Raw genomic sequence first — 14,405 nt, forward strand, 5'->3', positions numbered from 1 at the left:
GATTACTGGGTTGTTGTTTTAGTTCCTGCCTCTGTAGGAGTGGCACTGTCTTCACAAACACACCTCTGCTGTTCCTTACCATAGGCACTTAACCCCTTATGCACAACGAACGTAAGATGATTCCCAAATGGCACCCTATTCCCTATATAGTGCACTACTTTACACCAGCCAAATGGCACCCTATTCCCTATATAGTGCACTACTTTACACCAGTCAAATGGCACCCTATTCCCTATATAGTGCACTACTTTACACCAGCCAAATGGCACCCTATTCCCTATATAGTGCACTACTTTACACCAGCCAAATGGCACCCTATTCCCTATATAGTGCACTACTTTACACCAGCCAAATGGCACCTTATTCCCTATATAGTGCACTACTTTTGACCAGGGCCGAGGGCACTATACAGTAAACTGGGTGTAATTTGGGACGTGACCTCAGAATAATCAGATTGATGATTAGGCTTTAATAATAAACCCTGTTATGTAATAGAACATTAACACCCCAACCTGGTAAACCAACCACACAGGAAGTCAACTCAGCTAAAACAACCACACAGGAAGTCAACTCAGCTAAAACAACAACACAGGAAGTCAACTCAGCTAAAACAACCTGGAGACATAATAAAAAAATAAAAGGTTAGGTACCCATCAGAAAAACTAAACCAAAGCCTAGTTTAGGCCACTTTAACAATAATACCAATATTCCCATCATCAAACTGATTAAGAACAGCTGATAAATACTATATCTACGTTAGAAATAGTCCTATATCTACGTTAGAAATAGTCCTATATCTACGTTAGAAATAGTCCTATATCTACGTTAGAAATAGTCCTATATTTACAGTAGAAATAGTCCTATATCTACGTTAGAAATAGTCCTATATCTACGTTAGAAATAGTCCTATATCTACGGTAGAAATAGTCCTATATCTACGGTAGAAATAGTCCTATATCTACGGTAGAAATAGTCCTATATCTACGTTAGAAATAGTCCTATATCTACAGTTAGAAATAGTCCTATATCTACAGGTAGAAATAGTCCTATATCTACGGTAGAAATAGTCCTATATCTAATATTGTAATATATGCCATTTAGCAGACGCTTTTATCCAAAGCGACTTACAGTCAGAAATAGTCCTATATCTACGTTAGAAATAGTCCTATATCTACGGTAGAAATACTACTTCTCTTGATCTCTTGATCACTCTCTCTCTATATATATACAGTTTAACTTTGTACAGTTTAAAGCAGAGGGACTTTCTGTAGGGGAACCGACCAGAGGTAATAAATTAATCAATAGATGAATTAATGGATTAATGAATCAATCAAAAATGGGCAGGGGATTGGTGTGGGCAGAGGTAGAGATGCCAGAAGAAGACGTGGTAGAGGACATGTAGTAGGTAAGGTCTCAGGTGGAGGTGCTCTTGGAGAAGTTGGGATAAAGCACCGCAGCAATCACTGCTACCATCACTGCTACAACTGGCATCCAGGGGCTCCAACCGGCCTGCAGGAGACAGACGGACAGAGAGAGAAAGACTGGGTTAGTCTAGGCCGTCAGCTAGCCTACACCGGGGCTGAGATTGAGGCCACAGGTACAGGTTGGAGAGAGAGAGAGAGAGATAGAGGGGGATGGGGTGTAGGAAAGTGAGAAACAGTGTGGCACAGTTACTGGGAGAGAGCCAGTTAAGTTATCAGAAAATCAAACACGACTGTTCTGACTGAGGGAACAAGGAAAAATACATGCTAATTTGTTTTAAAAACAGGAAAACATTTAAAAGCTGCAGAAGTATGATGGTCATAAAGCAATAATGACAAAAAGATCAAACTAAAAAAACTTGAAACCAAAGAATAAGTGTTGGTGGCATTGTGTTAGTGATCCAAGACAGACGGACATCAATGAGTATAGAGTGATCCAAGACAGACGGACATCAATGAGTATAGAGTGATCCAAGACAGACGGACATCAATGAGTATAGAGTGATCCAAGACAGACAGGCATCAGGCATCAATGAGTATAGACTGATCCAAGACAGACGGACATCAATGAGTATAGAGTGATCCAAGACAGACGGACATCAATGAGTATAGAGTGATCCAAGACAGACAGACATCAATGAGTATAGAGTGATCCAAGACAGACGGACATCAATGAGTATAGAGTGATCCAAGACAGACAGACATCAATGAGTATAGAGTGATCCAAGACAGACAGACATCAATGAGTATAGAGTGATCCAAGACAGACAGGCATCAGGCATCAATGAGTATAGAGTGATCCAAGACAGACAGAGTATCAGGCATCAATGAGTATAGAGTGATCCAAGACAGACAGGCATCAATGAGTATAGAGTGATCCAAGACAGACAGACATCAATGAGTATAGACTGATCCAAGACAGACAGACATCAGGCATCAATGAGTATAGAGTGATAATATAGACTGATAATGCTGACAGGTTAGTTTAAGACAGACAGACATCAATGAGTCAACTGATGATAATAGACATCAATGATAATGCTGACAGGTTACAGACATCAGTTAGAGAGGAAGACTCTGAAGAAGGCAGTTAGAGAGGAAGACTCTGACGAAGGCAGTTAGAGAGGAAGACTCTGACGAAGGCAGTTAGAGGGGAAGACTCTTACGAAGGCAGTTAGAGGGGAAGACTCTGACGAAGGCAGTTAGAGGGGAAGACTATGTGTCGGGGGGTGATAGAGGATGAAGGTACAGTTTCTCCTGACCCCTCCTGTCTCCGCCTCCAGTATTTATGTTGCAGTAGTTTATGTGTCGGGGGGCTAGGGTCAGTTTGTTATATCAATGAGTATAGAGTTCCCAGACGGTCTTATCCGGTGTCCTAGAGTGAATTTAAGACAGCTCTCATCTAATTCTCTCTTTTTTTCTCTCTCTCAGAGGACATCAATGAGCCCTAGGACCAAGACAGCCATCAGAGACTACCTAAGACAGATGACATCAATGAGTGAGTGATCCCCAGTCCACCTGGTCATGCTGATGCTCAGTTTCTAGAGTGTTCTCTCAGACGGACATCATGGAACCCAAGACCTGTTCCCAATGACATGCTACCTGTCCCAGACCTGCTGTTTTGGACTCTCTACCAAGCACCAGCTGTCTCTAGTATTTTTATTTTAGACAGACCATCAATGAGTATCCAAATGTTAGTAATTACTATCTTGTGTCATCGAAGACAACTCCCGAGTATAGGGATCGGGAGAGACAGGCATCAGGCATCAATGAGTATAGAGTGATCCAAGACAGACAGGCACAACCCATAGAGTGATCCAAGACAGACGCATCAATGAGTATAGAGTTCCAACAAAGACAGCATCATCAGACCCGGAAGACAGCCGCACCAATGTGTCGGAGGAAACACAGACAGGCACCTGGTGACCTAGAGTGATCCAAGACAGACAGACATCAATGAGTATAGAGCCCGAAAGACAGGTATCAGCTCAGTCCGTAATGAGACAGAGGCATCATCCCTATAGAGTGATCCAAACCCTCCCAATGAGTACCCGGATCCAAGACAGACTAGACATCAATGAGTATAGAGTGATCCACGGACAGACATCAATGAGTATAGAGGATCCGGACTGCGACAGAGCCTAGGGCGCAGAACCCAGAGTAATCTGGTGGCAAGACAGACAGGTATGGCACCTGCTGTCTGTAACTCTCAATGATCGGCTATGAAAAGCCAACTGACATTTACTTCTGAGGTGCTGACCTGTTGCACTCTCTATAACCACTGATTATTATTATCTGACCCTGCTGGTCATTTATGAACATTTGAACATCTTGGCCATGTTCTGTTATAATCTCCACCCGGCACAGCCAGAAGAGGACTGGCCACCCCACATAGCCTGGTTCCTCTCTAGGTTTCTAATCTCCACCCGGCACAGGCAGAAGAGGACTGGCCACCCCACATAGCCTGGTTCCTCTCTAGGTTTCTTCCTGGTTTTAAGCCTTTCTAGGGAGTTTTCTCCTAGCCACCGTGCTTCTACACCTGCATTGCTTGCTGTTTGGGGTTTTAGGCTGTGTTTCTGTACAGCACTTTGAGATATCAGCTGATGTAAGAAGGGCTTTATAAATACATTTGATTGATTGGTTAGAGAGGATGATACTGATGAAGATGACAGACAGATGACAGACAACACAACAGGAACACGGTGTACCTTTCTACCACAACTGGCTGAACCACCAATACAGCAAGGCCGGGATAAGGCCGATGAAAATGGCCTGGACAGGCTGCAATATGGGTGGCTAAAGGAGGGAGGGATCAGAGAGAATAATCAAATAGAATAACCAATATTTTAAGCTAATTTTAAAATAAACCAACTAAAAAATGAAAACTACTCTATAAACAAAAAACCTGAATGGAAGGGCCATGGGGAAAGTAGCGGCAGGAGGGGGGACTGGAGGCAGGGGGGACTGGAGGCCTCTCTAGGGGGGGGGGCTGATCTCCACCCGGCACAGGCAGGGGGGACTGGAGGCAGGAGCCTGGGGGGACTGGAGGCAGGAGGGGGAACTGGAGGTACCGTGCTTCTACACCTGCAGGCAGCTGGGGGTTTTACTGGAGGTTCAGGAATATCAGGGAGGCAGGAAGGGGGATAAATACTTTGATTGATTGGTGGAGAGGATGAACTGGAAGATGACAGACAGATGACAGGCAGGAAGGGGGAACTGGAGGTAGGAACTGGAAGGCAGGAGGGGGAAAATGGCTGGAGGTAGGAACTGGGGGCAGGAGGGGGGAACTGGAGAATAATCAAATAGAATAACTGGAGGTAGGAACTGGAGGCAGCAGGGGGAAAGGGAGGCAGGAAACAAAAAACCTGAATGGAGGGGGGGAACGGGAGGCAGGAGGGGGGAACTGGAGGCAGGAGGGGGGGAACTGGAGGCAGGAGGGGGGACTGGAGGCAGGGGGGGAACTGGAGGCAGGGGGGGGAACTGGGAGGCAGGATGGGGGGAACGGGAGGCAGGAGGGGGAACTGGAGGTAGGAACTGGAGGCAGGAGGGGGAACTGGAGGTAGGAACTGGAGGCAGGAGGGGGAACTGGAGGTAGGAACTGGAGGCAGGAGGGGGAACTGGAGGTAGGAACTGGAGGCAGGAGGGGGAACTGGAGGTAGGAACTGGAGGCAGGAACTGGAGGCAGCAGGGGGGAACGGGAGGCAGGAGGGGGGAACTGGAGGCAGGAGGGGGGAACGGGAGGCAGGAGGGGGGAACTGGAGGCAGGAGGGGGGAACGGGAGGCAGGAGGGGGAACTGGGAGGCAGGAGGGGGAACAGGAGGCAGGATGGGGGGAACGGGAGGCAGGAGGGGGAACTGGAGGCAGGAGGGGGGAACTGGAGGCAGGAGGGGGGAACTGGAGGCAGGAGGGGGAACTGGAGGCAGGAGGGGGAACTGGAGGGGGAACTGGAGGCAGGAGGGGGGGAGGGGGAACTGGAGGCAGGAGGGGGAACTGGAGGCAGGAGGGGGAACTGGAGGCAGGAGGGGGAACTGGAGGCAGGAGGGGGAACTGGAGGCAGGAGGGGGAACTGGAGGCAGGAGGGGGGAACTGGAGGCAGGAGGGGGAACAGGAGGGGGGGAACTGGAGGCAGGGGGGGGAACAGGAGGGGGAACTGGAGGCAGGAGGGGGAACTGGAGGCAGGAGGGGGAACTGGAGGCAGGAGGGGGAACTGGAGGCAGGAGGGGGAACTGGAGGCAGGAGGGGGAACTGGAGGAGGGGGGGAACTGGAGGCAGGAGGGGGAACTGGAGGCAGGAGGGGGAACTGGAGGCAGGAGGGGGAACTGGAGGCAGGAGGGGGAACAGGAGGCAGGAGGGGGGAACTGGAAGCAGGAGGGGGAACTGGAGGCAGGAGGGGGGAATAAACGTATAGATACATGTCACACCACATCTAGAAGCTGAACAGAGGAGTAATTTTTGTTCAGGGAGGTCTAGTAGCAGTGAGAACCAGTTATAACTCCCTGATGTGTATGCTTGCTCACCAGCCATCTTAGATATAAAAACATTACACCATTAGGATGGATGTACCCCAGGCTAGAGGTAGTTATATCATATTTATTCATTACACCATTAGGGTGGATGGAGCCCAGGCTAGATGTAGTTACACCATTAGGGTGGATGGAGCCCAGGCTAGAGGTAGTTACACCATTAGGGTGGATGTAGCCCAGGCTAGAGGTAGTTATATCATATTTATTCATTACACCATTAGGGTGGATGTAGCCCAGGCTAGAGGTAGTTACACCATTAGGGTGGATGTAGCCCAGGCTAGAGGTAGTTACACCATTAGGGTGGATGTAGCCCAGGCTAGAGGTAGTTACACCATTAGGGTGGATGTAGCCCAGGCTAGAGGTAGTTATATCATATTTATTCATGTTTGTTATTCTGGTCATCTCTCCCTCAGACTGGGAACTCTAAATGGTGGTACTAGTATATAGTCTTCGGCATCCCAACACTCTGGACAGCTACTAAAAGTTATATATGTGTGATATATGTGTGATTGACTGATTGAAATAAATTACAATCAAATGCCCTATGGGACATTCTGTCTCAGGCAATGCTGACTTGTCCAAGACTCACAGTCAAATGTCTTGCAAAAAATAATATTAAATTGGGAACATCATGAATGGTTCTCATAACAGACACAGATGTCCCAGAGCACTCATTGTGATTCCTTTAGCATATCCAGTACAGGCTCTGAACCAAAGACAAGAGAGAGATTGGTGACCTCTGTTTAGGGTCAGGGGTTCACTACTCACATTCTTGCCCAGCAGTTTGAGGTTAACTTTACACTGTTCCAGCTCCTCGTTGATGGAGCGTTTCTCCTGCTCAGTCCTCTCACAACACTTCCTCAGATCACACAGCAAGTTCTGAGTGTCCTCATACTATGGGGGGATAGACAGATAGAAGGAGAGAAGGGGGGAGAAAAGGGAATAGACAGATAGAAAGGGAGGGAAGGGGGGAGAGAAGGGGGAGAGAGAAAAGCAACAGAAAGTGACATACACGTGTTTGTATCATACCTCTCTCTGGGGGACCTGTATCATACCTCTCTCTAGGGGACCTGTATCATACCTCTCTCTAGGGGACCTGTATCATACCTCTCTCTATTGGGGACCTGTATCATACCTCTCTCTACCTCTCTGGGGACCTGTATCATACCTCTCTCTGGGGGACCTGTATCATACCTCTCTCTGGGGGACCTGTATCATACCTCTCTCTGGGGGACCTGTATCATACCTCTCTCTATTGGACCTGTATCATACCTCTCTCTAGGGGACCTGTATCATACCTCTCTCTGGGGGACCTGTATCATACCTCTCTCTGGGGGACCTGTATCATACCTCTCTCTGGGGGACCTGTATCATACCTCTCTCTGGGGGACCTGTATCATACCTCTCTCTATTGGACCTGTATCATACCTCTCTCTGGGGGACCTGTATCATACCTCTCTCTGGGGGACCTGTATCATACCTCTCTCTGGGGGACCTGTATCATACCTCTCTCTGGGGGACCTGTATCATACCTCTCTCTATTGGACCTGTATCATACCTCTCTCTGGGGGACCTGTATCATACCTCTCTCTGGGGGACCTGTATCATACCTCTCTGTATTGGACCTGTATCATACCTCTCTCTGGGGGACCTGTATCATACCTCTCTCTGGGGGACCTGTATCATACCTCTATCTGGGGGACCTGTATCATACCTCTCTCTGGGGGACCTGTATCATACCTCTCTCTGGGGGACCTGTATCATACCTCTCTCTGGGGGACCTGTATCATACCTCTCTCTGGGGGACCTGTATCATACCTCTCTCTGGGGGACCTGTATCATACCTCTCTCTAGGGGACCTGTATCATACCTCTCTGTATCTACCTCTCTCTGGGGACCTGTATCATACATACTCTCTGGGGGACCTGTATCATACCTCTCTCTGGGGGACCTGTATCATACCTCTCTCTAGGGGACCTGTATCATACCTCTCTCTGGGGGACCTGTATCATACCTCTCTCTGGGGGACCTGTATCATACCTCTCTCTGGGGGACCTGTATCATACCTCTATCTGCAGGCTCTGTGTCCTGCTAGCAGCCTGGGTTAGCTGTGTGTGTACTGTATCATACCTCTATCTGCAGGCTCTGTGTCCTGCTAGCAGCCTGGGTTAGCTGTGTGTGTACTGTATCATACCTCTATCTGCAGGCTCTGTGTCCTGCTAGCAGCCTGGGTTAGCTGTGACTCCAGCTTGTTAGCGTCCTGGAGCTGTTGGTTCTGCAGTGAGCCCAGTCTACTCTGCATCTCTCCCTGGGACTTCTCCAAACTCTGCAGATTGCTGCTCAGACTGGCAGTCTGCTTCCTGGAACTGAGGGGGACAAAGAGACAAAATAAAACCATGTCCAGAAATGTGACATAGTCCAGACAGGGTCTATCTTCTGAAACACCTCAGTCTGCTACTGACTGGCAGTCGGCTCCCTGGAAGACAAGGGGAGGACAGCAGAAGATCATGTCAGAATACCTCTACCTCACACCCAGACTGTCACTACCTGCTAGCCCAGCCACCTCTACCTCACACCCAGACTGTCACTACCTGCTAGCCCAGCCACCTCTACCCACACCCAGACTGTCACTACCTGCTAGCCCAGCCACCTCTACCTCACACCCAGACTGTCACTACCTGCTAGCCCAGCCACCTCTACCTCACACCCAGACTGTCACTACCTGCTAGCCCAGCCACCTCTACCTCACACCCAGACTGTCACTACCTGCTAGCCCAGCCACCTCTACCTCACACCCAGACTGTCACTACCTCACTACCTGCTAGCCCAGCCACCTCTACCTCACACCCAGACTGTCACTACCTGCTAGCCCAGCCACCTCTACCTCACACCCAGACTGTCACTACCTGCTAGCCCAGCCACCTCTACCTCACACCCAGACTGTCACTACCTGCCCAGCCACCTCTAGCCCAGCCACCTCTACCTCACACCCAGACTGTCACTACCTGCTAGCCCAGCCACCTCTACCCCACACCCAGACTGTCACTACCTGACTGTCAGCCCAGCCACCTCTACCTCACACCCAGACTGTCACTACCTGCTAGCCCAGCCACCTCTACCTCACACCCAGACTGTCACTACCTGCTAGCCCAGCCACCTCTACCTCACACCCAGACTGTCACTACCTGCTAGCCCAGCCACCTCTACCTCACACCCAGACTGTCACTACCTGCTAGCCCAGCCACCTCTACCTCACACCCAGACTGTCACTACCTGCTAGCCCAGCCACCTCTACCCCACACCCAGACTGTCACTACCTGCTAGCCCAGCCACCTCTACCTCACACCCAGACTGTCACTACCTGCTAGCCCAGCCACCTCTACCTCACACCCAGCTGTCAGCCCAGCCACCTCTACCTCACACCCAGACTGTCACTACCTGCTAGCCCAGCCACCCCAGACTCACTACCTGCTAGCCCAGCCACCTCTCACACCCAGACTGTCACTACCTGCTAGCCCAGCCACCTCTACCTCACACCCAGACTGTCACTACCTGCTAGCCCAGCCACCTCTACCTCACACCCAGACTGTCACTACCTGCTAGCCCAGCCACCTCTACCTCACACCCAGACTGTCACTACCTGCTAGCCCAGCCACCTCTACCTCACACCCAGACTGTCACTACCTGCTAGCCCAGCCACCTCTACCTCACACCCAAACTGTCACTACCTGCTAGCCCAGCCACCTCTACCTCACACCCAGACAGTTAAATACCTCCTAGCCCAGCCACCTCTACCTCACACCCAGACAGTTAAATACCTGCTAGCCCAGCCACCTCTACCCCACACCCAGACTGTCACTACCTGCTAGCCCAGCCACCTCTACCTCACACCCAGACTGTCACTACCTGCTAGCCCAGCCACCTCTACCTCACACCCAGACTGTCACTACCTGCTAGCCCAGCCACCTCTACCTCACACCCAGACTGTCACTACCTGCTAGCCCAGCCACCTCTACCTCACACCCAGACTGTCACTACCTGCTAGCCCAGCCACCTCTACCCCACACGAGACAGTTAAATACCTGCTAGCCCAGCCACCTCTACCCCACACGAGACAGTTAAATACCTGCTAGCCCAGCCACCTCTTCCCCACACCCAGACTGTCATTACCTGCTAGCCCAGCCACCTCTACCCCACACGAGACAGTTAAATACCTGCTAGCCCAACCACCTCTTCCCCACACCCAGACAGTTAAATACCTGCTAGCCCAACCACCTCTTCCCCACACCCAGACAGTTAAATACCTGCTAGCCCAGCCACCTCTACCCCACACGAGACAGTTAAATACCTGCTAGCCCAACCACCTCTTCCCCACACCCAGACAGTTAAATACCTGCTAGCCCAACCACCTCTTCCCCACACCCAGACAGTTAAATACCTGCTAGCCCAGGAGGAGGTGCTGTGGGAAACAGCTCTGAATGGAGGAGGTGCTGTGGGACCCAGGAGGAGGTGCTGTCAAACTACTCTGAATGGAGATGTGGGAGCCCAGCCACCTCTGAATGGAGGAGGTGCTGAGAAACAGTTAAATGGAGGAGGTGCTGTGGCCCAATGGAGGAGGTGCTGTGGGAACCTCTGAATGGAGGAGGTGCTGTGGGAGGTGCGAGGGGTGCTGTGGGACACAGCTCTGAATGGAGGAGGTGCTGTGGGAAACGGCTCTGAATGGAAGAGGTTCTGAATGGAGGAGGTGCTGCTGAATGGAGGAGGTGCTGTGGGAAACAGCTCTGAATGGAGGAGGTGCTGTGGGAAACAGCTCTGAATGGAGGAGGCTGCTGAATGGAGGAGGTGCTGTGGGAAACAGCTCTGAATTTGACACATATAAATGGAACACTAGGCAGAACTATGACTTTAGCTGGATCTCGGTGTTAACCTAAATAACCATTATATAGGCAGGGCTCCCTACGTGGTTCTGGTGGAAGCTTTGTGCTCCACCTGGAAAAGCAGCTGGTTGGGTGACCAGACTCGAGGAAGAGGGAGGTGCCCAGAAGATGTAACTACTTGGTGTTGGGTTGACAGTTGCCTGACCCCGGTTTCAGGATCTGGGTCTGGGCTACCCCCAATTCATTGTAGATAACGGGAGAAACCTGGTCTGCAGCAACCCTGGTCTGCATTTCCAAATCCATCATCAAGTTCGCAGACACGACAGGCCTGATCACCAACACTGATGAGACAGCCTACCTCATCAGGAGGTAGGCACTCTGACCGCGTGGTGCCAGGTAAACAACCTCTCCCTCAACGTTAGCAAAACAAAGGAGAGGATTGTGGACTTCAGGAGGAACCAGGCTGGACACATCCCCCCCATCCTCATCAATGGGGCCACCGTGGACACAGTCAATAAGTTAAAATTCCTCTGCGTACACATCCCAGAGATGCTGAAATGTCTAACCACATGAACACACAACAGCGACTCCTCAATCTCAGGACGCTGAAGAAATTCGGCCTATCCCAGAGGGCCCTCAGTGTTCTACAGGAGCGCCAGAGAGCATACTGTCGTACTGCATCACATTCAGATACGGCAAATCCACCGCACCAGGCCGCAGAGCACTTCAGAGGGAGATAGGTGCAGCTGAACGCACCACTGGGTGACCAGTGCCTGCCTGACAGGACACCTACAACACCAGTAGTCACTGGAAGGCCAAGGAGAGAACCCCAGCCACGCCCTGTCCTCTCTGCTTCAATCACTCAGACGAGGGCAAGTACTGTAAGCCTGGTCAATAGTCCCCCCCACACCCTTAACTCTCACTAACCTTACCCGCTACTCCCCCACCCCAACGATCATGCTGCTGTTCCCCCTATGGTCATTCCCCCCCCACCCCAATGATCATGCTGCTGTTCCCCCTATGGTCATTCCCCCCACACCCTTAACTCTCACTAACCTTACCCGCTACTCCCCCACCCCAACGATCATGCTGCTGTTCCCCCTATGGTCATCCCCCCACCCCTTACACCCTTAACTCTCACTAACCTTACCTGCTACTCCCCCACCCCAACGATCATGCTGCTGTTCCCCCTATGGTCATCCCCCCACACCCTTAACTCTCACTAACCTTACCCGCTACTCCCCCACCCCAACGATCATGCTGCTGTTCCCCCTATGGTCATCCCCCCACACCCTTAACTCTCACTAACCTTACCCGCTACTCCCCCACCCCAACGATCATGCTGCTGTTCCCCTATGGTCATCCCCCCCCACACCCTTAACTCTCACTAACCTTACCCGCTACTCCCCCACCCCAACGATCATGCTGCTGTTCCCCCTATGGTCATTCCCCCCACACCCTTAACTCTCACTAACCTTACCCGCTACTCCCCCACCCCAACGATCATGCTGCTGTTCCCCCTATGGTCATTCCCCCCCACACCTCCTCAATCATGCTAACCTCATGCTGCTGTTCCCCCCTACCCGTCATCCCCCCACTCCCCACCCCAACGATCATGATCATGCTGCTGTTCCCCCAATGGTCATTCCCCCCACACCCTTAACTCTCACTAACCTTACCCGCTACTCCCCCAAACGATCATGCTGCTGTTCCCCCTATGGTCATTCCCCCCTTACCCGCTACTCCCCCACCCCAACGACCTCCTCAATGATCATGCTGCTGTTCCCCCTATGGTCATTCCCCCCCCACCCCAACGATCATGCTGCTGTTCCCCCTATGGTCATTCCCCCCACCCCAACGATCATGCTGCTGTTCCCCTATGGTCATTCCCCCCCTCCTCACCTCCTCAATGATCATGCTGCTGTTCCCCCTATGGTCATTCCCCCCCACCTCCTCAATGATCATGCTGCTGTTCCCCCTATGGTCATTCCCCCCCACCCCAACGATCATGCTGCTGTTCCCCCTATGGTCATTCCCCCCCACCCCAACATGCTGCTGTCATGCTGCATGCTGCTCCCCCTATGGTCATCCCCCCACACCCTTAACTCTCACTAACCTTACCCGCTACTCCCCCACCCCAACGATCATGCTGCTGTTCCCCTATGGTCATCCCCCCACACCCTTAACTCTCACTAACCTTACCCGCTACTCCCCCACCCCAACGATCATGCTGCTGTTCCCCTATGGTCATCCCCCCCCACCTCCTCAATGATCATGCTGCTGTTCCCCCTATGGTCATTCCCCCCCCACCTCCTCAATGATCATGCTGCTGTTCCCCTATGGTCATTCCCCCCACCCCAACGATCATGCTGCTGTTCCCCCTATGGTCATTCCCCCCCCCACCCCAACGATCATGCTGCTGTTCCCCTATGGTCATCCCCCCCACCTCCTCAATGATCATGCTGCTGTTCCCCCTATGGTCATTCCCCCCACCTCCTCAATGATCATGCTGCTGTTCCCCCTATGGTCATCCCCCCCCACCCCAACGATCATGCTGCTGTTCCCCCTATGGTCATTCCCCCCCCACCCCAACGATCATGCTGCTGTTCCCCCTATGGTCATCCCCCCACCCCAACGATCATGCTGCTGTTCTCCCTATGGTCATTCCCCCCCACCTCCTCAATGATCATGCTGCTGTTCCCCCTATGGTCATCCCCCCACCTCCTCAATGATCATGCTGCCGTTCCCCCTCATCTACACCTGTAACCCTGTCATCTACAAACACTGTAACACCTGTAACATGTGACTATTAAACACTGTAATAACACCTGTAACCCTGTACGAGTGACTATTAAACACTGTAATAACACCTGCAACCCTGTACATGTGACTATTAAACACTGAGAAGGCAACACTTTGCAGAACTGACCACTTCCTTTAGTTGGGGTGGGAGTGACCTCAACCCACCACCTAATATGACTAGTCCCTACGGCTATGGTGTTCAGTTGACAGTCAGAGCTACCCCCCCCCCATCTGCAGTGTGTAGACCCACCTGTCCAGGTCTGTCTCCAGTCCGTGTAGTCTGTTCACCAGGGTCGTCTTCTCAGAACGGAGACACTCACACTCCTGCTGCAGACTGGGACAGTCCTTCTGAAGACGCTCCAACTCCCCTACAGAGAGATGTGAACAGGTTACAACAGCTGATTCTCACTGAACAGTCTGGGCCTTAAACATTCATCAATTCTCCTTGAGCCATTAGTTCACATGTAACAGACTGGATGAAGGCAAAATGGTAGTAGGTGTTTGTACCATTGTGGTGCTACCATGTTGTGGTGCTACCATGTTGAGCTGCTACCATGTTGTGTTGTTACCATGTTGTGTTGTTACCATATTGTGCTGTTACCATATTGTGTTGCTTCCATATTGTGTTGCTTCCATATTGTGTTGCAACCATATTGTGTTGCAACCATATTGTGTTGCAACCATATTGTGTTGCAACCATATTGTATTGTCATGTGTTGCTA

At 51.2% G+C, this 14,405-nt stretch overlaps 1 protein-coding gene across 2 annotated transcripts in view; it reads right to left on the reverse strand.

The window, feature by feature from the left end:
- Positions 1-271: 271 nt before the first annotated feature.
- Positions 272-14,405, reverse strand: part of LOC124003364 (sarcolemmal membrane-associated protein-like) — a 113,817-nt gene continuing 99,683 nt past the window's right edge. Inside the window, exons 18-22 of one of the 2 annotated variants that reach the window (XM_046311547.1) lie at positions 13,934-14,051; positions 8,199-8,370; positions 6,773-6,898; positions 4,190-4,277; positions 272-1,509 (exon numbers count right to left, since the gene is read on the reverse strand). In XM_046311547.1, the coding sequence (XP_046167503.1) occupies positions 4,194-4,277; positions 6,773-6,898; positions 8,199-8,370; positions 13,934-14,051 (500 nt within the window). In that variant the 3' untranslated portion in view covers positions 272-1,509; positions 4,190-4,193. The remainder of the gene's footprint in view (positions 1,510-4,189; positions 4,278-6,772; positions 6,899-8,198; positions 8,371-13,933; positions 14,052-14,405) is intronic. The other variant, XM_046311546.1, reaches the window with a different exon arrangement.

This window comes from Oncorhynchus gorbuscha, linkage group LG18 (genome assembly GCF_021184085.1).
Source record: "Oncorhynchus gorbuscha isolate QuinsamMale2020 ecotype Even-year linkage group LG18, OgorEven_v1.0, whole genome shotgun sequence".
Classification (NCBI taxonomy): domain Eukaryota; kingdom Metazoa; phylum Chordata; class Actinopteri; order Salmoniformes; family Salmonidae; genus Oncorhynchus; species Oncorhynchus gorbuscha.